Source organism: Ciconia boyciana, chromosome 3, assembly GCF_034638445.1.
Source record: "Ciconia boyciana chromosome 3, ASM3463844v1, whole genome shotgun sequence".
NCBI classification, from domain to species: domain Eukaryota; kingdom Metazoa; phylum Chordata; class Aves; order Ciconiiformes; family Ciconiidae; genus Ciconia; species Ciconia boyciana.
In genome coordinates this window covers 66686078-66712283 of record NC_132936.1, presented here as the reverse complement: position 1 = coordinate 66712283, position 26206 = coordinate 66686078, and the positions used below count along the sequence as shown (strand labels likewise).

General features: G+C 46.1%; 1 protein-coding gene across 2 annotated transcripts; it reads left to right on the top strand.

The window, feature by feature from the left end:
* The first annotated feature begins 11431 nt into the window (after window positions 1-11431).
* Window positions 11432-14586, top strand: CITED2 (Cbp/p300 interacting transactivator with Glu/Asp rich carboxy-terminal domain 2). Of its 2 annotated transcripts, none has more exons than XM_072855976.1 (2): window positions 11432-12011; window positions 12542-14586. In XM_072855976.1, the coding sequence occupies exon 2, from the start codon at window positions 12549-12551 to the stop codon at window positions 13272-13274; it is 726 nt and encodes a 241-aa protein (XP_072712077.1). In that variant the 5' UTR covers window positions 11432-12011; window positions 12542-12548; the 3' UTR covers window positions 13275-14586. The 2 variants fall into 2 exon arrangements, with proteins under 2 accessions (XP_072712077.1, XP_072712076.1); XM_072855975.1 differs by having other exon boundaries at window positions 11442-11924.
* The last annotated feature ends 11620 nt before the right edge of the window (window positions 14587-26206 follow it).

Here is a 26206-nt window from a genome sequence, read left to right as displayed (position 1 = left end):
CCACTTCCCACACACCGTCACAAGTCTCTAGCACTCGGTGCCGTTATTTTTTGGCACCAGGGGATCGGAACTCCTCCTTCATTTTTTCAAAGCAATTTCCCCTTCCTTCTACCTATGAAGAAGAGTTCGAAAAAGGTGACCCATACGTAGCCAAACCGCAAGCCAGGTGATTTATCCACGCAGTTTTGGGCGGTTCCCTGGGCCCAGCCACGGCCTGACCACACGGGACCACAACTCTCCTTCTTCAAGTGGGCAGGTCCCTGCTCACAGGGACAGCACGAAATGGCCGTGAAATCGAAGCCTGCCCCAAATCCCCCCAGCCAAAACGCGGCCCACCCGGCGCCTTCCCCGCTCCCCGCACGGGGCGGGCACCTGCTGGCCCCCGACGTGCCCTACATGTCGGCCCCGCTGCCCCCCGCTGCGCTGGGGCCGCTGCAGGCGGGAACATCTGCCGGCGTTGCACAACGGCGGAAGGGGAGGGCGGCTGAGGCGGCATCCCGCGGGGCGGGACGACCCCTCTCCCCTGCCCTGCCCGCAGGGCCGCCTCTGCCCGGCGAGCGGCACCGGGCTGCTGAGGGGGCAGGGGCGGGAGCCGGGCGGGGCCGCCTGCCCCAACGCTCGGCTCGGGCGCCGACGGCAGGCACGGTGGCCGGGGAGCGGAGGCCGATCCGCTTGAGGGCCGAGGAGGGGCGGAGGGTCCGGTGTGAGGCCTGAGGAGAAGAGGCGCCAGGGATGAGCGAGGATGGGGCGAGGCGGCCGTGGGGTGGCAGGGAGAGAGGGGCCATCGAGGGGCAGGGAAGCACTGACTCACTTGGCTGGCAAGCCTGGTGTCTGAGAGGAGCTTCTCCTGCGGGCAAAACAAAAACGTGAGAAACTCTCATGAAGGGGAAGGTGATAGCTGCTGACCAGCCTGTATCAAATTTAGTCGCACAAGCACGGGACCCCAGGGTTAAAAGTGAACCCTCAGTCAGCCCCAAACTGGGATGTGGGTACTTGGATGTGTCCTGGCAGAGAAAGCATGATTTCTCAATTTTATTTTATTTTTGAAGCTCTCAAGTGGCTGAGAGAATTACTTCTGAAGAGATTGCTACTTGTAGAAAAGCCGTCAGCCCACTGGATGGATTTAGTTTATAAAGTAGCTCCCCATCACAGCAGCACTGCAGTAAAACAGGCCTGAAACTCACCTGCCTGTACAGGACACCGAAATAACAACACTTACAGCAACAAAAACTTCTGGGTCAACAAAAAAAAAGTTTGTGAAAAGAAAGAAGGCTTTGATGTCAGATCTTTGGATTTTGAGCAATTTTTTGGTGAACCAATAGCAAAGTGCAGGGTAATGGGGAACCAGAGGAAGTTACTTAAACAGTCAAAAGGCTTTGAATAAAGACCATTCACAAAGGGCTACTAAGGAAAGTCAGTTGCCAGGAGGAGAAGAGGTGGTAACATCCTGCCAGGCGTGGATGCAAATCCAGTTAGGGGATGGCACGCAGGGGCAGAGCAGGAATAATTGCTCAGTTCTCTTCACAGCATTGAAGTAGTGGGGTGCCTCAAGGATCAATACAAACAGCGGCATTGTTTAATGTACTTATTGAGGACCTACTGGAAAGGCTGGATATGTAAGAGTGGCAGGCAAGACAAGGCCGGTGGATCGTGAGGCACCTCAGTAAGCCTTGACAACACTAACTGAGTAATGCGGCGGCAGAGGGAACGCCGTGTAGATAAGTGCAGAGTAATACGCCTTGGAAGGCATGATTTAAACTACTCGTATACACAGATGGGTTCTGAATTAATTGTAACCTTTCAACAAAAAGATTGAGGCATCAGCGTGGATAGCTTAATGAAGATGTCTGCTCAGTGTGCTGCAGTGGTCAAACCCAGAAAATAAGCTGTAATCAAAAAATGGATGACAGCAAATATTGTAATATGATTATATAAAACATTGATAGAAAGTTTCAGTTAACCAGCCTTTGAGGGATGTGGAAGAGAAACCTGCCTACAGAATAAACCAAACGACCTTGTAGAGGTCAGTCCTGCCAAGTGCCAGGTTATCTCCCCTGTTACTGACTACAGTGCATCCTTGGCTCTCGGCACCTTAAACTGAGCAGAATGATGGCTTTTAAAGAAAGAGTACAGGAAAGTTTTTACAATGAAGGATGGACCAGACATGGCACATGGCATGCTTATGTACCTTGTTCAGTAATAAGGAAACACGCAAAAGGACATAGCTTATCAATGCAGCGTATAACTCATCTCTAGAAAACTGTTCATAAACTGTTACTATGCTAAATAGCTTAGTTTACCACCAAATCAGGGGAGACTTAAACATACATTAAAAAAAAAAAGGAAATCCAGTCTTTCAGCTCATGTAAATCAAGTCAGTCCATTAACTGCTGTAATCAGTAGAACTGATTATACAGGCCAGGGAGGTACCATTTCATTAGTTGTTGTACAGAAAATAAAAATTACAAGAGCCTTCAACTTCCAGTGTTCAAGACTCAACAGGGTTAAGATAGAAGTCCCTCACATTTATGTCTCCATCTGTGATGCTATAACTGGCGAGTTGCTTTATATTAGAGTTTGTCTTCTCAGTTGTATGGCCACGAAGGAATCCTTTCCCAGGTATAGTCTTCTTGAATGCCTGATGCATTATGAGTTCTTTAGAAGACGTTAGTGTTGGCACTGCTAGTAGGCAGATACCGAACTCAGTGTACCAGCAGCTTTTTCTGTGCTATGAATACCTATCTTCAGGCAAAATACATGTGACTGAATTTCAGATATCCTTATAGCTATTTTTTCTTTCCGAAATCAAGTTCCCTTGTGCTGTGCTAACGAAAATTGAGCCAGGGATAGCTAGCCATAATACATGAGCAGCAATGAACCTTATATTACAGTTAAAAATAGCATTAATCAGAGCTATAGACTGAATTTAAGCCAGTATTAGTCACAGAGCTCTTTGTTTTATTCCGCAAGCAACATAAATATTCTTGAGCAATCAACTAGCCTTCAGAATTTATACACAAAAGACAATGAATGAAATGTTCATAAAACATCGCAAACTGGCAGGAGTTTTGTCCTTAAATGTGAAGACTTTTAGAAAATCTGTAAATGAAAATATAGAGTAGTGGATGTTTCTCAAACTCTCAGAGGAGTAAAAGCTATATGTACATGTTTATTAGTAGTAATAATCTTCTTCCTACCCTGGCAGGGGGAATTGGAAGAGCAGGCAACTTCAGGAAGTAGAAGGGTAGGCCAGCCTCACACTTGGAGGAAATATTTTACTAAAGATCTTGAAGACAACTTCAGATGGATGTAAGAGCCCTAACACACATTCTTGCTATTGCTGAGCACCTTCTGTACCAGAGCAAACTACAGGATATTTGTTTTATCGTGCATGGGCATTATAGTGAGGGAAGTTGTTGGATTTAACATTTTCTGCATGAATGGAAATTGGTTATTGGGGTGTCAGAGTCTGGAGGGAAGAAAGAGGCTGTGGATGTGGTTGTGCAAAGAAGTTGTTGTTGAAGAACATAAATTCACTGTGATGGATAATACGTTGTTGGACTGCTGCTGTTCACAGAGTGAGAGATGTCGTGGGGGGGTGTTGCATGTAGCTGCAGGAAATGGGCTATTTGGAAGGAAAATTGCAGTGATCTTCCTGGACGAGAGCTATGAGGATTGAAAGTTTGCAGGGATAATTCATCCTGGAGCAGAAAGGAAGCAAGAGCCTCCAAAGAGTCTTGCAGAGGTAATTGGTAAGAGGCACTGGGAGTGGAATATTTAGGACACGGGGAAGGCAGAGAAGAGAGGGGAGCATTTTGTCCTGTTGCTTGGGTGGGAGTGAGTGCTGCAAGGAGCCGCTGCCAAGAGGTTATTGGAAGGGTTATCTTTTGTGTGAGGTTAAAAATGCCAGGGTGGACCTTGCCTCCACTGAAGTCAGTGATGATAATGACTTATTTCTACTGACATTAAGGTGGCCAGAGTCCCATGCACGATCTGAAATAAAAGCAGAAAACTAGGATAGCTTTAAAATCTTTTTGACATCGAATATCTGTGGCCACAGTAATGATACTTAGGCGTTCACTCAAAAAGATCTCTGCTAGGCATTTTCTAGGAGGAGGGTATCAGGTTTTCTGTTTTATAGAAAGAGAAACTGAGGTCTGTGTGAGACTTTCACAAGGAGAAAAGAATTTGGGTGCTTAAGTCTGATTTTCATCACATTGCTGGAATTGGGAGAGGGGGGAGAACAAATACCCTGGCTCCTGGCCTGTTGATGAGACCACTACATAGGCTGTTAAAGGACTTGTTTTCCTTTCTGATTACATATCACCATTTAAATCCATCAGCTTCTCCTTTAAAAGGAAAAGAGTGCATGCTCAATTCTAGAGTAATTAGGTAATGTTGGTATTATGCTCTGAAGCTGTAAAGTGCTAATTTATGTAAAAGGCAAGTAGTAGTATTATTAGTGCTTGAGTATGATATCATCAGGCTGACGCATAAGAAGAGCAAAGTGTGAAAAATCACATACATCTGCTGTGCCTTCCTAAAAACAACTTCAACCAAAATTAATCAATTGAAAAAATCAGTGTATCATAATTTTGCAGCACTCACAAAGATATGTCTGATAAGAAAACAGGATTTATCTTTATGTTTCCAAATAAGGGGCTACAAAACTTGACTTTTAACTAGTTTTAGGAAATGTAAACTATTTTGAATTATTTACATTTACTTTGTTTGCATTTCATTATTTTTCAGGGGTCTGACTGACTTACTGTACGTATTTCAGAGCAAAATTTGAAACGTACTGAAATCGAGTCTGTTGCTTCCGAATCCTATGGCCCACGAAACAGCTACTTACACAAGTGGAAACAACACTTGCTGGTGCCAACCCAAATGAAAGGCTGAGGGAAAACAGGAAGTAATCCACATAGAAAGTGTGTAACTAATCTTGAGAGGGATAGCAGCAAGCCTCCTCTGCAGCAAGCATTCAGGAAGGGAGAAGCACAGATAGGCATCTTGTACACAGAGAATGGCCTGTCTGAGCGAGATTAACCCTTGCCACAGAGAACAAAGATAACATATCAGTGTTCCAGAGAAAGACGATGTGAAGTACTGGATTGAGATGAGACCCAGCTTGAAATATAAAGCCTCAACATTGAGGTTTGCAGTAAAAAGGGTTACAGGTTCTCAACTAAAGAAATGTAGTGAAAATCCACTGAAAAGATGGGTCAGACTGGAATGATTCCCAGATCCTTCATACTTGTAAAAGGAAACCAAACTGGAGAAGGTGTATGTGAAAGAAGTTGCCTAAAAGGCTGAACGAGATGAGAAGGCTTACTGCCTACAAATTCTCCTCAACCACAGCATACTCGTAAAGGCCTGGAATGAATGCTGCTGCCATTACCACACAGTACACACATTATAATTATTTAATTTAGGAGAAAAACATAATCAAATCAAAGGAGAAAATGTAACTGAAACTGCAACTGTCTGCTGACAATGTGTGACACGTGACCAACACCACAGCTGCTTGTAACCCTTTATCATCATAAGGAGGATTAAACTACTTCCCTATTTATTTAAATAAAATTCAAAGTCACAAGGATGCTGGAGAAGCCTTAATGACCACAATGATTATGCTGAAGAACTACTTTCCTACATGCTGCAATGCTGTTTTGGCACACACTTGTTTGCTGTACGCTGAACCCTTGCAGAGTCCCATTAAGTCAGTATTTCTCATTATTTAGAAAAATTCTGCTGCATGTGATACCGTTCGGTCCAACAAGCATGTCCAAAGTATCTGCTTACCCAAATCTAAATTGACATTCAGTACAGCAACAGAACGTTTCTCTTATGTAACTATTATGTTAATTTTACTAACATTTTCTTCATGTCAGAAATATTGGAACTGCAAAGGGAAAATGTGGACTTAATCAATGGAATAATAGAATTACATTTTAGATTTGGTATTACTGAATTCCAGGCCAGACACTCACACAGATCAGTGTCTCAAGTGGACTCTTGTGCCATAAAGATGCGACCACCTGGAAATCCAGTCCCAAGTACAGACCATTGTTGGATTTAAGTTCTGTCAATTTGATCAGTTGGTGGTTTGAGAAGTTAAGATTTTGTCAACCTTACTCATACTGAGAAGTATCTTACTTCCTGCGTAGCCTCACTGATTTAAAATAGAATATTTGTGTGCAGATACGAGAGAGTAGGGTACTGTGTGAAATGATCTGCCTAAAAAATGTGACTGTTAATCATGTGTATAAATGTATCCTGGATTGGGGCCTATATTTGTAATCATAAATCTTTCTTTTTTTGGAGCATTCCAATTCATTCTAATAATAAGCTTCAATTATTCAGTGGACTTCAAATAAATTACTTGTCAACTACCAGTTCAATTAATTACAGAATATATGCAATGAACACTTTGGGTGTAATCATCCAGGTCTAATACATACTTACAAGTATGTACTCTGCTTTCTAATAACTTTTAATTAAATAAAACATTTCATTCTACCTGAAATTATTTTTAAAGTCTTTGTTGACCCAAAACAGTATTATTATTACTTGGCTCGGTCCCCAAATGGAACAAAATTTTGTTTATACAGCCTAGCTGGTGACCACGTTCCATCTCTGTGCTCTATTTGAACCCGGTGTCACTTGGTTTACTACAGAAGCTACTATCACTTTCTCAAAGGCACCTGAAAGTGTTCCTTTCGTTATTTCTGGTTCCCACTGATACCCCAAAGTAAAGGGTAGCGAAAAGGTCCATGTTGGGGTTCTGTGTGACAGAATACAAATGGAGTGATACTTGATTAATTATTTGCTTACGTGTGTGTTTATTTTTGTATATTTACATCCTCTTGAGCCTCTTCAAGAAATCATGTTCTTAATAAGTATTCCCATTTTTACAGATTTACTTTTTCAAAGAAAATACCTTGCAGTGAAATTACACTTAAGGAAGAACCTTGGTTGTGATCACACAGGCTTGAAGCACTGCGCTGAGAGGGCGTAACGGTAAAACAATGGAGCTTGTCACCCTTCCCAAGACATTCTCACACAAATAAGGCTGCAGATAAAGGGTGCAAAACCACATTCATTATTACCAACATAAAATATATGGGCATATTACTATCTTGAGCCATCTAAACAAACAGGAAAAGATGGGTGGGGAGAGAGTAACACAATTTGCATAGCCTGTGTTCCTTAATTTAGAACAGCGCTTTGATGGGTGCATCTTTGGTTTCTGGCACACCAGAAAGGGACGTAAGTACATGAAACCCTATAACATATCCCCAGATGCTTCAGGACGCTCCTTGCTCTGGGTAACTCTTTGCTTTTCATAAAGATCTGTCACTAACAAATACACCAGCAACCCCTGTTCTCAGCAGAGTAACCACTTCCAGCCAGCACAGAGATCGATTACCTTGTGAAACCTGGCAAAGAAAAAATGAGTCCCGGGCTGACTAATGGAGACAGCGCATGCTCTGTCTCTCTGCATTTCCACCGACTCTCCCACCCTAGCCAGCTGTGAGGAACGCAGTACAGATTTGCTTTGGCATCACTCCAGTAACTCCTTGTAACATACGCCACCACTGAAAGAAATCCCCAGTGGGTCATCTCTTCCACACTTGGGCTGCCTACCTGTATGTCAGGTGCACTACCTCACTGAACAGTGGCCTTCCCCCGGAGAGCAGACTGTTGAAATGGGAGGGCAGATGCTCAGCTCTGGGAAATGCCTGGCTGTGTCTGGACTGGCAGAGGGGAGCTGTGATGGCTTTATGAAGCTTGTGCCTGGTAGTGAACTGAGTTAATCTTATGTTTTCTGCCATAGTCTGGACTTTGGTGCTGTTCAGACAGCTGAATCTGCCAAGGTAATTCCTTCCCACCTGGATACTCAGAGGATCTCATGCCCGCACCCATGGCTAATATTGTGTCCACTCTTCCCCCCCAATCACGTAAGAATAATAGGTCTCTCAGTAAAGCATGTCCAAAAATGGAACTCCCTTCTAGTCCAAATCCCTGTGTTTTCACCCCATAGGCAAAAAACCCCACTGTTCTTCTCACAAAGGGAACTCCAGAAAAAAAAAAAAGGCATGTTGAGAGACCAAAACAGATTTCTCTGCTTCCTGGGTGCGCATCTGGAACAAACTTGTCATGTTCATTGTTTTTCCTCGGGGTGGGCAATGAAACCAGCGGCAGCCATCCAGCTCTGCACTGGTAAAGCAACGAGCTGGGGACCTCCTGCGCCAGTTCCCTCTTCCCTCCCAGGTGCCACGTGCCCCGGGGAAGGGTGGGATTGAAGGAAGCTGTAAGGAGGTCAGAAGCGAGAGCAGCCAGAAAATCATGGTTTGTCTTCTCAATAGCAGACCTTAATCATTTCTACAGAAAGGACATTTCTTCCAGGATATCATTCTAATATAAAATTTCCTATCAGATAACCCTAGCAGATGTCCTGCACTGGGTTTTCCTGACTGCTTTGTGTCAGCGTGGGAGGGAACACATAGAAACTCACCTCCACAGTGATCTGGGACAGACAAAGCACAGAGAATTAGGGATTATATTTTCAGAGTTGCAAAAAAAGACTTGGAGATCCAAGTCCCCCTGAAATCCGTTACCCTGTATATCTTGTTCCAGTGATATATCCCTGGAACTACAAGTATTCAGCTGGCTTGAAAATTTCCAGTAAATACCTGGAAAAACACCATCTGGGATTCTCCTTTTTGATTTTCCTTTCCTTCCTTTCACTGCACCCTGCAGACGTTCCAGTCTGGAAGGAGTGAGCAGGGCTGCATCCATAACCCAGCCTCAGTGCCTGCCTGACCTTCCGATCCAAAATGTTAACACCCAACTGAGGATCCATCTTTTCCCTTCTTTTCCGTTATTGTGTTTGATGTTTCTCAGTGATTCTTCCTAGATGGGCACAGCAGTCACATTCTGCTTTCAACTCTACTCGGATTCTTCACTTGAGGAGAGACTCTGTGAACCCTGCTGCTTTCATTCCCGCCCCTGACCATCTCTGGCATTCTCCTGATATGCAGTGCCCTGTTTTCTTGCTGTTTGACTGAAGAATCAACCCAGGTATGCAGAAGACTTTGAAGAATATGAGTGAAATGATTTCTTTAAATAACCGTGGCTTAGATCAGGAGAGGCAAACAGATGAGATTCGGGGCTTCCTGCTAGCTCAGTGGTGATGGGCTCATGCTTTGTCCTGCATTCCCCTAGTTGCCTGTCACCAGTTTTCCAGCCATTTCCTGGAAAGCAACCAACTGATTGTGTTCCCACTTTGCTATGGCCATAAACAATGACAAACTTGTCCCATCTGGCACCGCTCTGCTGAGCTTTATCTGGACCCCATTGCAGCCCCCAATGAAGAAAGCTTCGTCCTGCCTAATTCTTTGTGTGTGAGCTGTGAAGACCTGAAGATACGTTTTGTATGAGTGAGGTGCCATGGAGGCTGTGACTTCCCTACTATTGCTTCTGGCTGTCTCATGCCAGTTCTCCATAACTCGCTTGGGCAAGCTGGCAGCTTCCAGCATCTGAAAGCCAAAAATAGGAAAGGGCATTTGCAGGGCGGTGATATGATGTGTGTTTGGCTTTAAAAACGACCGCAAACTTAAGGCAGTGGAGAGCAAAAAGGCATACCAGTATCACCATGGATATGTGACATTAAACAAACCACTTGTCATGATACACAGTTGACTACTTGCCAAATGGAACAGGATCTTCTTATTATTCATTGTTTTGCCCTGCAAAACCTGCACAACTGCAAGAAGAAAAAATCTCCAGAAAGGTACTGTCACTTTTCTGACCATCCCTGGCCAGACTGGAGGTCCTGGTTCAACAGCAACTCCCAGACGTCCACCTACTCACATGCATTTGAAGGCCAAAATGTTGAAATCGTGGTGGGCACCCTATTTAATCATGGCAGGAAAGGGAGCTGCGGGATGAGGTCACTTCCTCGAGGTACCTCTGATACTTGTAAAGCTTCCTGCCCTCCCAGGGCTTTGACTCCATCCCTGCTGTCCCTCACAGCTGGGTTGTCAGCCAGGTATTTTTCTGGAATCTTGTATGTGCCCACCCACTGCCACCTGCCCTCGTGGCTTTGCTAAGGATTGCACCAGCCATGCGGGGAATTACCCTTCTCCTCTCCACCACACCTCTCTGCACCCGGGAACCCAGCTCTGCCTCCACCCCAGCAGGAGATAAGGTGGAGCTAACCCGCCTTTTGGTTTCACCGTCACAGATGACTGCGGCCAGGTAAGGGCCCACCCAAAAGGGGGCAAGAGGGCTGGTGGCAGCTTCGTGAAGCATCCCATTTGCCCTCGCCTGTGCCTCCCCAAGGAGGACCTGCTGCACTGCTTCGTCCTTGTGCAGTGCGTGGCAGAGCAGAAACCCCAGTTCAACCTACATCATGGCCGCTTTGACCTCAGAAGAGCAGCACACAATTCCTCCTGTCCGGGGGCGGTGTCCTGCCTCCCGCTGCCCCCTCGGCGTGCCCGTGGGCAGCTGAAAGGGGGAAAGCAGAGAGGGGGAGCAGAAAGCCGGGCGAAGGCACTACTGAAAATAGGCCACCATTCAGCGCTGCCCTGCAGCCGGCCTCCCCCGGCCCCTCGGCGCTTCCCTGCTCCTTCAGCACGGCTGCCCTTCAGAGAGGAGCGGGTGGATCTGGAGCAAGAGGCAGGAACGCCGGTCTCGGGGGGTTCGCACACGCGTGGCGGTGCCGGGGCGGTGCTGCGAGGCAGCGCGCTGCCGGACACGGGGGAGTGATAAGGGACGCGCCCAGCCAGGGCGATCGCCTTTGCAAAGCGCCTACCCACCCGCGCTCCGCGTGTTCTGGTTTTTTTTGCCATTCCAAGAAAAACACTCATAAATAATGCGAATAAAGCCCACCAAACCGGCCAAGGGCAAGAGTGGGTGGGCACTCGCCCTGCACACCCCGGGTGGCTGTGGGGCAAACACGAGGGGTGGAAGGAGGTGTGTGTGTGGGGAGAGTGTGCCGGCACCCCGCCACACACCTCCCGCCTGCGGCGCCCGTGTCTGTGGAAAAAGGTGGATCTCGGATCTCGCCTCCGGGAGAGGGGCCGGCCCCGGGGGCGCCCACGCGGGTCCGGGGGACCCACGCCGGTGGGGCCGGGCACCTGCACCGCGGCGGCGCCGGAGGGGCGGACCTCGTCCTGCCCGGGCAGCGCTGCCGGAGCGCCCAGCCCCACGCGTGTCCGCGGCCGCCGCGCTCCAGCGACACGAGCGGACGGGGCGCGGCGGAGCCCGGCGATGCCTGAGCGCGGAGCCGGCCGGGGCCGGGGCCGTGGGCGGCGGGCGGTGCCCTCCGCCGTGGCCGCGGCGGAGGCGGGCGAGCAGCAGCGGGGGGCGCGGGGCGCTGCTCCCTGCCGCCCCGCCGCGGAGCCCCGCTTTGTTCCCGGGGGAGGCGCGGAGCGGGGCGCGCAGCGCGGCGCAAGCGACCCACGGAGACACGTGTCGGCCAGCCGGGGGGAGCGGGCTGCTTGGATGCCTTCCAGAGCCGCCTGGCCCCTTCCCGCGTGTCTCCCTGCGCGCGTGTGTCCCTGTGCGTGTGCGCGCTGGGTGTTGGGTTTTTTTCTTTCTTTCTTTCTTTCTTTTTTTTTTTTCCCCCTCGCTTGCTCCAGGTTTTACTTCTGGTTGCCTGTAAGGGTTTTGCTCCTCCCTTCTGAAATCCTATATTAGCTGTGGCCAAAGCTGGGTAAGAAACACAGCTCATTGTTGGCAAGTGCCGATGAGCCTCGCAGAGGAGTGAGAAACAGCTCCGGGGCTGCGGCAGCGCTCACAGCACCGTCACGTAAGCGCCGAGGAGAGAGCCGGGGAAGCCCTCTCTATGCTGGGTGACTCTACTGACTGATTTCACCGCCACCTTCGAAGCAAAAGAAGAAAGAAGCCGGGAGGTGAGTGCGGCGGTTCTCGTAGCTGGTGCCGGGTGTCCCTTTTGTGTGCAACAGGAAAAATGGGACTGTTTAAACACGCGAGGAAAGGTATTTCTCGGCTGCCTGGCTTTACCTCCTTATCCGTGCATGACTGTATTTTTACCAAAATAATTAGGACGTAACGCCACAAGTTGCTGACAGCGGCTAGGTGGCACTTGCCAATTCTTTGCTCGTTCCCCGCAAGTTAGCGAGCGTGCCGTGGAAATCCGCTGCCTTGCCTGGCGAAGCCGGGGGCTCGGGCGCCTTTGGAACGCGCGGGGAGGAGGCGGCTGTTGCCGTATGCAACACTTTCCGCTGATAGGTATGCACAAGTTGGAGTGGGAAGGCGTGTTGCTCGCCGGATTAGCGGAGGGGACCGGGATTTTCGTTCCGCGGGCTCCCCTTCTATTTTTCCCTTTGTAGTCCACGGCGGAGCCGCCGCGGGGGATTCTTTTTCTCTCCCTCCCCCGAGCAAGAGAGGACGGCGGGACCAGCGGCGTCGCTTCTCCCGGGGCCAGGCAGCTGCCGCCGGTCCGGGAGAGGGCGGCTGGGTGTCCGAGGGTGTATTTTCCTAATGCATTCCCACGCTAACTTTCCAGGTGGGCAATGGCAGACCACATGATGGCCATGAACCACGGGCGATTCCCCGACGGAGCCGGCGGGCTTCACCACCACCCTGCGCATCGGATGGGCATGGGGCAGTTTCCCACCCCCCATCACCACCACCAGCAGCAGCAGCCGCCGCAGCAGCACGCCTTCAGCGCCCTGATGGGCGACCATATACATTACGGAGCTGGGAATATGAACGCGAGCAGCGGGGTGAGGCACGCCATGGGGCCGGGGAGCGTGAGCGGAGCGCACCCGGCCGGCAGCATGCCGCCCCCCGCCCGCTTCAGCGGCTCCCAGTTCATGGCCCCCCCCGTCGCCAGCCCGGGAGGGCAGCTGAGCGCCAGCATGCAGCTCCAGAAGCTGAACAACCAGTACTTCAGCCACCACCCCTACCCCCACAGCCACTACATGCCGGACTTGCACCCCGGCAGCCACCAGCTGAACGGCAGCAGCCAGCAGCATTTCAGGGACTGCAACCCCAAGCACGGCGGCAGCGGCGGCGGCAGCGGCTTGCCGCCCGCCGTCCCCCACGTCCCCGCGGCAATGCTGCCGCCCAATGTCATAGACACTGACTTCATCGACGAGGAGGTCCTCATGTCCTTAGTCATCGAAATGGGGCTGGATCGCATCAAGGAGCTTCCCGAGCTGTGGTTGGGACAGAACGAGTTTGACTTCATGACAGACTTCGTTTGCAAACAGCAGCCCAGCAGGGTGAGCTGCTGATTCATTTAAAACAAACAAAGGACTTTCTATCGGTGCGAACGAAAACATTCCCCTAGACACGGTGTCTCACTTTTCAGGGCTTGAAAAGGTGAGAATCTGGAAAGCAGAGTCAACTATGCGCTTGTATAAATTCTTTTTTTGGGTTTTTTTTTCCTTAAATCGCTGCCACTTTTTTTGTAGCTTTGACATTCACGTCCCCTCCCGTAGTAATGATTTCTAGCGAACTCTGCCTTTTTATGTTGGTCGCTCCCCTCCCTTCCCCTCCCCTCCCCTCCTCACTCTCTTAATTTCCTCGCAGTAACGTGCCCATAATTCCCACAGTGCTGAACTGTTAGATATTAATCTTGGCAAATTGCTTAATCTTGTGGATTTTGTAAACGATGATTTCCAATGACTTGAACTGCATTCAAATTCTGAGTGAACAGGGAAAAGAATTTGCATTAGTTGGTTGCATGAACTTTGAAGGGCAGATACTACTGCACAAATGCTGCCATCTTGCTTAATTTTTAACTATGCATTGCAGTGCAGACTAATAATTTTTTTTTTTTTTGAATACGCTAAACTGGAAGCTTAACAGATGTGGGCCAAACCTTTCCAGATCAGGAAAAGTAATACTGTTACTTAAAAAGTCTGCTACCCATTCCCCCTCCCCCATATGTACAGACAATAATATGGTGTGGATGGAATGTTGACTAGTGGCAAACATTTCACAGATTATTTTTTTTTATTATTATTTTGTTTCTGTCTTCAGCATTTTGACACTGTGCTAATATAGTTTATTCAGTACATGAAAAGATACTACTGTGTTGAAAGCTTTTCAGGAAATTTTGACAGTATTTTTGTACAAAACATTTTTTTGAGAAAATATTGTTAATTTATTCTATTTTAATTTGCCAATGTCAATAAAAAGTTAAGAAATGCTTTAGTTTTTCTAGAAGTCATTTACCAGTATTTTTCTTCAAAACTCTTCCCCACTGTCCCTGGTAAGTAGAACATCTATCTGTACAACCGTGTTGGTGTGCAAAAAGACATTCCAAAATAGAAAGTACACTACACCCATATATATGTCATGGTGAACTCGGTAGGTGAGTGGGATTTGAACATACTTACGGCATAAAGCCTCATACGTAACATTGTAATATGCCTGTCAGTGTGGTTTTATGAAAAATAAAGTTGCTGAGACGCAACTTTCTTGTGACTTGCCAACATACTTGCTTTAAATGTAGTTGTCCAGAGTTATGATGCATAAAGTATTTATTATATTTATCTATTAAACTTGTAATTTTATAAATCTGCTTTCATTTATACAGTAGACTTTGTTCTTTTGTATATTTATTATCTCACCTGGAAGAGCTATGTCAAAAGACCAAGCGCTTAACGCGCAAGTATTTGTAACTTGGGAAGGGAGGGTGGTGGGTGTCATCCCGTCCCTCTCACCCCACGGGGTTAACACGGGAGATTGCTGCATCGGTCCAGATTCGCGTCGCACCAGAACCGATTCTGTTTCATTTCCAGTGACTTAGGAGAAGGGGCATATATCCCTAAAATATTCCACACCGGGACACCTTTAACCCCCTTCTCCCAGCAAATTGCTACCAACCAAAGCCACTGAGACAAATCCATACAGCTCTACTTTAAATATTTGGTGGGAGAAAAATGCCCATTATTATAAGGCAATTGACGTCTTGCTCCTTGAGTGCCAACTGTTGCAGGCTTCTGCCTCAACTCAGCCTTTGGCAAAGCTTCCGCACAAGTTTCTACTTCAGTGAGGACTGCCGGATCAGGACCCTAATAATACCTGTAATCCCGTTTAGCCACGCTTCCCAAGTTTGGTACAGGAGCGATACCACCGTGCTTTCTTTTTGCTTACTTTTTCAGCCTCGTCTTCTGAATTTATGAGGAAGAAAAACAGCATGGTGGATGTAGTTAAATTTTAAACCCGGGCACGTAAACAGGGGAGGATATCGCCGCACAATGGGAGTGTAAATAGCAGTGTTTTGAATCAAGCTGGGAAATTAAACTGATTACTATTGCTAAAATTGTCCCAGCTGGTGACAAAAGTGATACTTGGCCTTCTTTGCCTTACAGACATGAAGCAGCTAATACGTTTTATGAATGTAAAAAAAATAATGCTTGTATTAAAGTATTAGCAAAACTAGAAAGAAGGAAGTGTACACTTCTGGGAAAACCTGATGACAATATGCTCTCTGCAGGCAGTAACAGCCTGTTCTTAGACAACTCTCAGCACCCAAGAACTGAAAAAAACAACTGTCTGGTTTCAGCCAGTGATCGCCAATGTTTTATGACAGTAAATTTAGCATCAAATGGCAGTGAATCATAACTTATCAACTCACCAATAACGTAAAAGAGTGTTTAGAAGAATACAGCTGTAGTTTTAAGAGCCATTGCCCAACTTGCCACTATATAAGTCCTTTTATCCATTTTAAGGCTGTTTGATCTGCACATGTTGCATTGCCCTCTTCTGCTGGAGTTTGGGAGGGTGATTTTTCTGATTCTAATCAACTTATAAAACAGACTATCAAATTATGTGCGTACCAAGTTGCATAGATGTTTAAAGCCTCCACAATCTCCTAAAACAAAAGGGAATACTCTTGCTTTAATGATAAGCAATTTTGCTTCATGAAGTTGGTTAAACAACAGATTCTTCACAGTTGAGACATCACTACTTAAGTCTGTCAACATTAAATCCTTCCATATAAGCTTTTCCAAGAATAGGCAGTTTCGTGGGCACACTGGTAGAGTCTATTTGTGTACGACTCCTTGTAAGACTCCTGAGAGCTGCTGGCTCTAAACAACAGCAGCTACGGAAGCATTGGCTTTAGGCAAGGCATCATCAAGGAGTTTTACGATTTCTTAAAAGTAGACCCCGGGGAAATTTGCAAAACAATCATATTGCCTACCTTGTCCTTTAATTTCTAATGAAGGGTCAGATCCCAGTGGACAGCACAACTACCTATTTTCTTATTCATAATATCATCCACCGAGCAATACTGGGGGCCTGACCCTCATCTTCTGACGTGAACCCCTTGGCAATGCTCCCACTGGCTCCCACGGCTGAAGCAGTAACAGGCCTTCAAGTAGATCCTCTCTAGCCTCCACACTGTTTAGAAATACGCTAAAGTAATTTATTATTTGAACCCAGCGATTAGGGAAAAACGCACAGTGACCCAGTTTTCCAGCTACCGCCAGATCCTCGCGAAGGACGTTGCCGTCTTGCATCCCATTAAGTTGCTTTCAGTACAGGAAACTTGACCTCTGTACTTTGGCTGTTTTTCAAGAACTTCCAACATGGTACATGAGATCTGCTCCTCTTTAAGCCACGGCCATAAATAGACGCGCTGCTTTATTTGGAAGGGAGATCAGCTCTAAGCCGCCCCGCCACGCAAGACACGCTCGGCGGAAAATCAGGTGCCGATTAACGCAATCCTCTGCCTTTCCCCCCAGGAATAAAGAATCCCCGGTGGGCGCAGGGGGGCAGCTGCCCCCTCACCGACGGGGCTCCGCTGCTGCATGCCGGGGCCGGGGCGCTGCGGGCGGCCCTGCCCGGCCCGGCCCGGCCCGGCGCGGCGGCCGCAGCCACCTGCGCGGGGCGGCCGGCGGCGCCACGGCGCCCCCTTGTGGGCGGCCGCCCTCCCTGCCACCGCCCTCCCGCGGGCGCTGCCGGGCTCCGCGCAGCCGCCGCCGGGCGCGGAAGGCGCCCGCGGGGTCGGGAGCCGCCCGGCCGGAGCCGCGGAGCTTCGTCCCCGGCGCGGCGTTGGGCTGTGCGGGGCGAGACGCCCGCACCGAGGGCGTGCGGGAGGGAGAGGAAGGGCACGGCCCACGGCGAGGGGAGCCGGCCGTGTGGCCGTGCAGCGCCGGTGCCCGTGGCAGCCCCGCCCGAGGCGCCGCGGAGGGCCCGGCGGGCGAGCGGGGCCCGCAGGCGGCGGCGCTGCCCAGCACCCGGCCGCACGGCACGGCACGGCACGGCACGGCAGCCCAAAGGGAGGGCCTCCCGAAATTTCTCGGCGTGCGTTTAGAGAAGCAGCAAATAAACCTTGTGAAAACATGCCTGTTGGTTTCAGGTTTTATTTAAACAAAAAAAAGAAAAGGTTATATAAACGAGGATTATCCCCTGCTTATCTTGTCTTGCTAGGGGGATTGGAAAATTCCAACATCTGGATTTGTGGAGTTCCTTTCATTTGTTTCTTTTTTTACTTTCTTTTTTTTTTTCCTGTTTTCCCCTAGGAGATGTTTTCCACACACCAGATCTGCTAGAGAAGTTGGATGCAGAGCCCCATGGATCACTTGTGTTTGCCAAAGGCTATGGCATGTGTCTGTGGAGCCACATCGGAATACGTCTTCAGGGCATGGGTAGCTTCTGTGTCAACGTCTTGCTATAGGAGCTGCCCTGTTCCTCCTGCCCTCTGCCTCCGCTCCCTTCTGGCTGTGCAGCCCAGCAGGGCTTAGCATGTGAGCTGGTACCCAAGGGACCGATACCCCCTTGTATTAGAAACCTCAGCAAAACTGGGGTGGGCACGTGCATGGAGGGAAGGGAAATGAAGTCAGAAAAAGCAGTTCTTTTCCCTGACCCTACAGCTGTCCTTTTTGAAGCCTTCGTTTCCTCCAAAATACTCGCTGTGGGGCTACCGCAGACAGGAATAAAAAGTGCCAGTGTTATGGATCTGGGCTATACACACCGACCTTAACTTGATCTATTTCTGTATCATCACTCATAGGGATAGCAGTGTGAACAAGGACTAAGTAACATTGACAGGAGCTGTTTAAATGATAAGACAAAGTATTTTTTTAAATAGTCGGGCAAATATATTTGTCAGATAACACTGCCTGTGCAATAAAACTAAGATGAGGAATCAAAAGAGTTTGGAATCCAAGGCAGCAGTAGTTTCTCAGGGTTTCATGTATTCTAAGTGCATCATTTTGTCAGTATAGAGGAGGTGTTTTACATAGTTTCTGAAAATATATTTACACATTTCAATATGGTGCCACTATTGTGCTTGCGCACAAGATAAAGCTGAGTCTCAGTAACTGCAACAATAACGAGATACATCAAATGACTGAACAGATGAGCCGCTGTTATCGTAGGTTCTCTGTTATTCGCTTTGCCTCATTTTAGAAATAAATTTGCAACACCAGGTTTTTAATAGAGATGGATCAGGTATTGCAGTCCTTCTCCATCTGCTGTGCCCTTCCCCCTCTTAAAAAATTACAGAGGGGCAATTTGATCACAAGCCTGAAACAGATTTTGAAAGACACATGTTTACCATATTAAAAAGCAAAATATTTTCCAGCTTATCAGGCTTCGTAAAATGTTGGCCACTTTTCTCACCTTTTTCTTTCACCAGTCCATTTTGTTATCTCTGTCTATTGGCGTGTTCATTCGGCAATATATTCCCTGTTTTATCAGCAATAAAGTAAAATAAAAGAAACTTTCAGAATCGTCAAGCTCCTAAAACAGTGGCTGAAGTTACTAGTGTGAGCACATAGCATTTCTTGAGCTCAGACACTAAAGATTTAGCAGACGCTCGTCACGATGAGATGCTGAAGGTGCACCTACTTATGTGCAGCTTTGACCACGAGCCTCCCAGCAGTTGCACTGTGAGTTTTCTACTGCAGCCTGCTTCGCTAATGCTCGTGCCCTGCGCAGGAGAGGGTGAAGTTTCTGAAAGTCTATAAAATGTCTTCTCTGCTGCCATTCAAACAGAAGTAGCACAGATTTCACTCTCTCTGCTGGGATAAGTATTTAAAGGCTCGTTACTCAAAATCTTTTCTGTTTTCTTCCAGCTACATTATTTGCTCTAATAATTGATATTGTCTCTGTCTACAAACCTTGTACAGCTATATGTCCTCCATCAACTTTGTATGAAGTAAAGTATGCATTTGAAGGCAGGAATGGCTTCCTGGGATTTTCCAATGACAGGACATCACACCAAGCCTCTGCACACACCTACTTTGTGCAGAAGCTAAATAGTTATATTTTGGATTGCTTATAGGCTTATAAGGGTTATGTAGTTATATTTTGGGTTGCTTCTGGGTTGCTTATCAGCAGGCTGCACTAAGGCTAGCGTGTGATCTGACAAGGAGATGAAGGGCAAGGTATGAACACAGGTATGGAGATGAATATAAAGCTTTTCTTAGTAGGCAAAAAAGACTGTTATGATCATCACTGAGAAGGTTTTAGGGGATAGGTCTGAAAACCAGTCAGCCCTAACCCACAAGATATAAACAGGTGCCTGTCTGTGGAGCGATGAGGACAACTTGGTTTTCCTTGTCATGTCCGATGGGGGCCAACATTGTACACTGGAGAAGTGGAGAATTCGAGAAAACATGACATGTTAACCTTCTTCACAGACCATTATTTGCAACATAAACCTGAATTTGCTCCATCGGATGGAGCCGATGAAGCCTGCAGTCCTGTGTGCTGGCTGCTCTGCTCTTGAGGACGGGCATGGGATCCATGTCCTTGCTCCTGGAAGACAAGTAGGGAGCAGTCCCATTCCTAGTCAGCCACCACACTGGAAACCATTGTAGCCAAAGCAGGGACATGAAGCCTGTGCTCAGTCCTACTTCTAAAAACCACCTTCTCTCTTTTAAATCCCCTGTAATCCAGTATCTCAGCCTCGTCTGGTGGGTTTCTTTTCGGTGGCCAGGCAGCAGCACAGGCCCCGTGCTTTCTCTTGCCCTCATTTCAGTTTAATCTGGGTGAAAATAAGCTGCTGAAAGCGTTTTGAGGTGGTGTGCGTTCGCTTTGGGGTGTGCGGTCAGCCGGTGCGGTGGTTTGTTGCAGCCGTGCCCCAGGGTGGCAGGGGAGGGTGACAGCTGGTCTGTCACAAGTCACCTTGTGTGTGACTTTGCCCTATAAGGACAAGAGCAACCTCTGACGGGCCTCTCGCCCCATCCCCGGCTTCGCCGATGGGGACCTGCTGCAGGGCAGCCCACTGTCCCATCCCGTGGCTTCTTTTTCTCTTTCTTAGCTCTCCCCTTTTGAGACGGGATCCTCTTGCCCGACCTTTTCATCAAGCGCTTTACGTGAAAGACAGCAGTGCACAGATAATCACACAGATTTTTTGAAAGGAGCTGCTTAGGTTGTTGATACTTACGTGGAGGTGCTTAGTTTCAATTCACAGTTTATATGTTGAAGCAGAGCAGGAGTCATTTAGCGTGACAGATAAACCCACGTTATCGGCGTGGCTGCAGGAAGGCTGCACTACTCGGCGCCTGTCCACTAGGTGTAGCTGGAGCCCTGCGTTTCGTATCGATTACAGCCTGTAAAAGAGCAGCCTGTTCATTTGATTTATTGTATACGTTTTAACCGAACGAAAGGTAGTCAGAGTGAGTAGTGATGGATGCTTATGGAGTAGGGCCTTTACCTAATGCAAGAATTACGTCTCGGCGATTCCACAATGCCATCACAAAAATTAGGTTAATATGCACGGGGACTCTTTACTCTGGTTCCTCTAGTCCAGGAGTCTTTTTGACGTGGTTCATTTTACATGTAAATATTGCAAGCAATGAAGTCCTCTACTAGAGGACCTGGGTTTGGTTGTGTGTTTTTCCCCGAGGCTCTGTTAACAAGGGCTGTGTTTGAAAGAGGAGATTGGCTCCACAGAAACCAGTGAAGCAGAGCACTTCTAAATTCCAAAGCTGAACTCTCAGTTAGTATTTTGGCCTAAGGAAGAAAGAGAGAGTACTCTGCTTCCTTGCTCTCCTTCAGATCTCTCTAGCTCTTTCTATACATAACAGCTTTGCCCTGAATGGTATCCTTATTACTTTGATTGAAGATAAGGCAAAACAAGAAGAGACCTGGTGTGTAAGCCAAGTTCAGGAGGTCCATTCTCCATTTTGGTTTTTTGTTTTTGTTTTTTTTTATGGTTAGCTTTCAAAAGGCGGTGATCTTGATTTATGAATTGTGAAGGTTAACAGGAATTAAGATTATTATTCACCTGTGATTTTCCCAGATAAGCTTTGTCACCAAAATCCAGATCAGTGATACTCTGGGTCTAGTTCTGACCTAGGTAACTGCTTGGCCATTGACGTCCAAGTCAAAAATCAAGGCCTGACTGATGGCTTACTCAGTATAACCATACCCTTGCGATCCCTGTGAAGTGCAGGCAGTACTTTATGCCAAAACTGCATTGGATATTCTAAGTCCAACACAGTTATTTCAGTTTCCCCTAAGTCACCCCACCAGTGTAAGTGGGCCTAAAAGTGCTCTGAACACATTTTTCATTTTAGGAGAACTATACGTTGCTTGGCCAGGGAACACCATGGTGGTGTAAATCAGTCTCAGGTCTTGTAAGTCCTTCTTGAGAGGCTGTAGTGGTGTTGCTGGAGTCCCCTGCTTGACCAAGTTAAAGCGTTGCATGAGCATAGCACTGTAGGTGCAGACACGAACCATCCTCTGTAACTCCAACACGTCTTGTTAACGATGATAATTTCAGATTGGATTAAGTCAGGATTCACAATCACTGTGATGACCAAGAGCCTATCCAGGTCCTTATCAACTTCATTCAAATATAACGTCACATATTTGAGTATATTCTTAAAGTGGCGTTTGGGTCAGGAATGGATTGGAGTATCTTCTGATCCGTATTTTTCTCTGACATTAGCTTACTGGTTTTTATTACTGTTAAAATCATTCTAATAATGATTTAGTGAGACCTTCTGATTACTTTTTTTCCTCAGTGTAAGGTGAAATAACTTGAAAATGTTTTCTTTCTTAGTTTTGGTTTTTTGTATCATCGTGGTAGCAGGTGGCCTTTAACTACTGAAAAGGAAAGAAAGGTAGATGGAAAGCTGAGTTAGGTGTTTTCTGCTGAATCTGATTGACTAACATTTTCCTAATTTTTTTTTCCTCCCCCACAAAAATGAACAGCTCCAAACTGCTTTTGGTCAGTGGTTTTTGCCAGCCTCTTTCATTGTGAGGAAATTGCATGTTACTTTTTAAGGAGGCTTAAGTATATGCATGTTTCACTTTCATGTATGTCACATCTTAGGGGTATAGACACTTTTGTCTTTCTGGTTGTTCTGCTAAAACAATGAAGAGATAGATGTATATAGTATTTAATATCCCAACCAATTCAGGTTGCCGGTAAAGCATCCGTTGTTATCAGGGGGGTTTCCTACTTTCCTTTGGAAAGGCAAGTTTCCAGCTTGTACCTGCTTGTGCCAGCAGTTACCGGGTTCATGATTCCTCAGCGTTTGTTGCCTGAGATGGATGATCATGCTGAAATGCTGCATTTCTCTCTTCTTCCACTTTTTGATGAAGGTTACCTGGAAGATTGATGACCTGTGGGTATCCTTGACACCTGACACTCTAGGAAGGAACAGGATGACAGAACAGGACTTTGAAATTGATAAAGCCTCACAAGGACCAAGCTAGTGAAATGTTAGTTGGTGACACAAAAGGAAAGAGAAGACAGAGCAAGACAGACTTAAAGGAACTGTATCTTCTCCTTGTTTGCTGTTGGCTGGCACGTAGGAGGTTTCTGGGGAACTTACTGCCCAGTGTGCCTTCCAACAGCTTTTCCTTTTTGTGACTGGCACATAAGTGAGAAAGAATAGAACTAAAGACAGATTTTAATTTTTTTTTATTTAGATTTTAGATTTTATTTGCCACAAAGTAGAAAAGAATCTGAGCACATCTTGTTCCTATCTGCATGACCTTGGGCAAGTCATTATTTATTGCTTATTAACATGTAACACTTCATGTCTCAGTTTACCCTTTCAAATAATGAGTATAATGTGCTCTTTGCAGTTTGTTGCTGCTCGATGTTGAACATGCTTAATAGATTATATTAGATCCTTGCATGCAAGCTACTACACAACTGGAAATCACTGCCACAGAAGTTTGTTCCTACATCTTTAATTCTAAAAGTTTGATTTCAATATTTTAACTGCAGATAACCATGATTTGTAGCAAAATACTTTTGAGGCTCAGAAAACAGAACTAATAGCTAAAGAAAAAAATTAATAAGGTAAACAGTAACTAGTGATGTGTCTTGCAACGCTATAGGAACACAGTCGGTATTACAGATTGGATTATTATGATTTCAGAGTATCTGAGTGAACTAGAATTGTTCTCTCTGATTCCAAGGGGGCTGTTAAATAGCTGAGTTTTCCCCTGGTTCAGCAATTCCCTGTACTCCAAATTATTTTGGGAGTACAGGGTTTGGGAGTCTCCAAATAATTGGTTTGGGAGTCTCCAAATTATATAACCTCTCTGAGGTTATTGAGGAGCACTGCGATCTAACCCATCCTCTCTTTTAGTGAGGATCTAACCATCCTCTCTTTAGCTCTTAGAAGAAAAAAACTTTAAAAATTCATTTTAGTAGTAGAGTTTTGGAGACACCTCTGAAGATACCCAAGACTAAATATTATGCATATATCTGTCTGTATACTCCTATTCAAGTCCAGAATCTAAATTAGAGACCAATTTGCCTTTCACAATAAATATGACTTGCATAGGCTTTTTATGTACACAAAATGAAGATTTACTATATTCTAACACATTGGTGACATTGGTGCCAGCTCTCGTATTTGTCTTTCAGCTCAGTAAAATATGAAAGTCACTCTCACCTGATCTTTTCTTTATTCATCCTTTCATCTCTTGGGTTTTGTTTTCTTCCTTACTCATTTGGTCCCCCCAAAGTGTTATGTTTAATAGGGTGATTCTACCTAGACAGCTAGAAAACCCTTATAAAAAAATCCAATTAACACCATTTCACAGTTTTGATCTGTTAATGCCAATATACCTTTTGCATCCTTTTGTGTTTTCCGTGTAGTGATTCTCTTTCCACGCATGTCTTAAAATAGGTCATTGGTGTTTACATCAGCAGCAGTTTTAGACATCACACAGTAGTGCTGCCAGCTCTGCAGATCACCATGTGGTTCGTTCTGAACTAACAGTTCATCAGCCACCCTGTCATGATCCCAAAAAATAAGATCCTCATTAGGACTTATGTCACCATCACCGTCTCTGTTATTTTCCCCCTTCTTTCTACACATCTTTATCTTTCACCACAGATGTCCCCCTCATTTCCAAGCGTTGTTTAAGTGTTATCTCAATCGGTGTCATTCCCATTGTGTCAGTCCCTCCTCTTCCCTCCTGTAGTCTTAGGCAGGTTACTCATAACCTCAGTGTTGCTCAGCCCCGCGCCCCGCTCAGCTTACTTATGACTGTCAGCAGAATTTGGACCTTGTCCTTTCCAGAGAAAGATGTTTGGCTCCAATTACAAGATGCTTTACCGCCCATGTACAGCCCGTACAGCTGAGAGAGCTAGTCTTCATTTTCTAATTTGCTTTATTCTCTGTGCTGCTCACCAGCAGGTGCTGCTTGGGAAATCAATGGCAGTTCCACACACGGAGCAGCTGCAGGCCTGAGCCTTTAATAAGCCTTTTCCATTTCTAATTTTTATAAGCCAGCTCTAGCAGCAATCTAAAAAAAAAAGTTGCATATTGATAATGAAACTGATGCAAGTGAACATTACTAGCAAATGGAAGGGGCTAGAAAAGGGAGGGAAAGACAAAAAGCTACCTCATACAAAACAAGTCAGTTTACATTATCTTACTGGAATAGGTAATTTCTTCTCTACAGCTGACCCTTGACCAGTGTACTGTTGGCATTTAAAAGACTTCCAAATTACGCCTGATATGTGATTTACTGCATGATCACATCTGAATTGGGCCCAGAGATTTCCCCTGGCAGGTTCACAAAGTGTCCAAGGTTGATGGTTGACTTGGCTCAACTCTATTCCCACAGTCTGTTGATAGAAGGTCATTTCTAGCTAGAGGGGCATCATTTTAAAATTAAATTAGATTAAAATTAGGCAATTTCAGGATTCAGTACCTTTTTGAAGTTCTGTAGATTTCATGTTAGCTTATAATGGTGTAAATCAGCAGTAACTTCACTGCAGTACCAGAATAACTGGAAACAGCTAATACTGCTCTTCTCCTTCCCAATAAATTACCTGTATATATTGGAGAAGAGTCGTTTCCAAACTGCAGAGGTGCATTCAGATGTGACTGCATGCCTCACCTGAGGGATTCCTTTACCTTATTTGTGTGAATTTTTAACTGAAGCTGTTCTCCACTTTGCCAAATTCTTCAAATAGCACATAGCATAATGTATTTATGCAGAGTCTATCTCTTGGGCAAGCTGAAGCAGTGGAAATTGCCTGGAGAAAATTGAAACCCTGATAATTGATTTTGCTTGCTCTTAAGGTTTCAAAAGACTTGAATCTTTCCAAGAATAAATCAAAAACTGTTCAGTAGCAAACCATGGGGAATTCCTCCAGATTCTTAGAGTGGTTTCCTTGCTAAATTTCAGAAATTATATTCTTACTGGTGCAGATTAAGAATTAAATTATTTGCTTAAAATAGTTAAGTCTGTTGCCTACTGGGATTTTCTGTGTCAGCTAATTTGGCTGTGTTATTAACTGCCATTGGTAGCTAGGATCTTTGAGCTGTAGAAGAAAAAAACCTGGCAAACCTTAGGTATATGACAAACCCTTCAGGCCATAAAATCTTATTAGAAGGCAAATCATAACCTTCCAGCCCTTTTGAGATTGATTTGGAGCTAGGAAATCTGTAGAAAATTGATGCAGTGTGGAACACCTGCTTTGTGTATGCAAATAAATGCAAATACGTTATTTTTTTATCTTTTTTTTTTATTGACACAGGACTAAGCAAGAGAGAAATTATTCCCAAGAGGTCACCATGCAAAATGTCTGATTGGTCTAGATGTTTATGACATTTCTATAGAAGTAAATTAAACCCAGTGGAGCTCGGTCTTGACAGACTTCGCATTGGGACCTCATAGGACTCTCCCAACAGTGGTTCAGTTGTAGCTGCCCACAGCAGGGAAACACTGCCAGACTCAGCAAGCTTCTGACTTCTAGACCACTGCTTACACA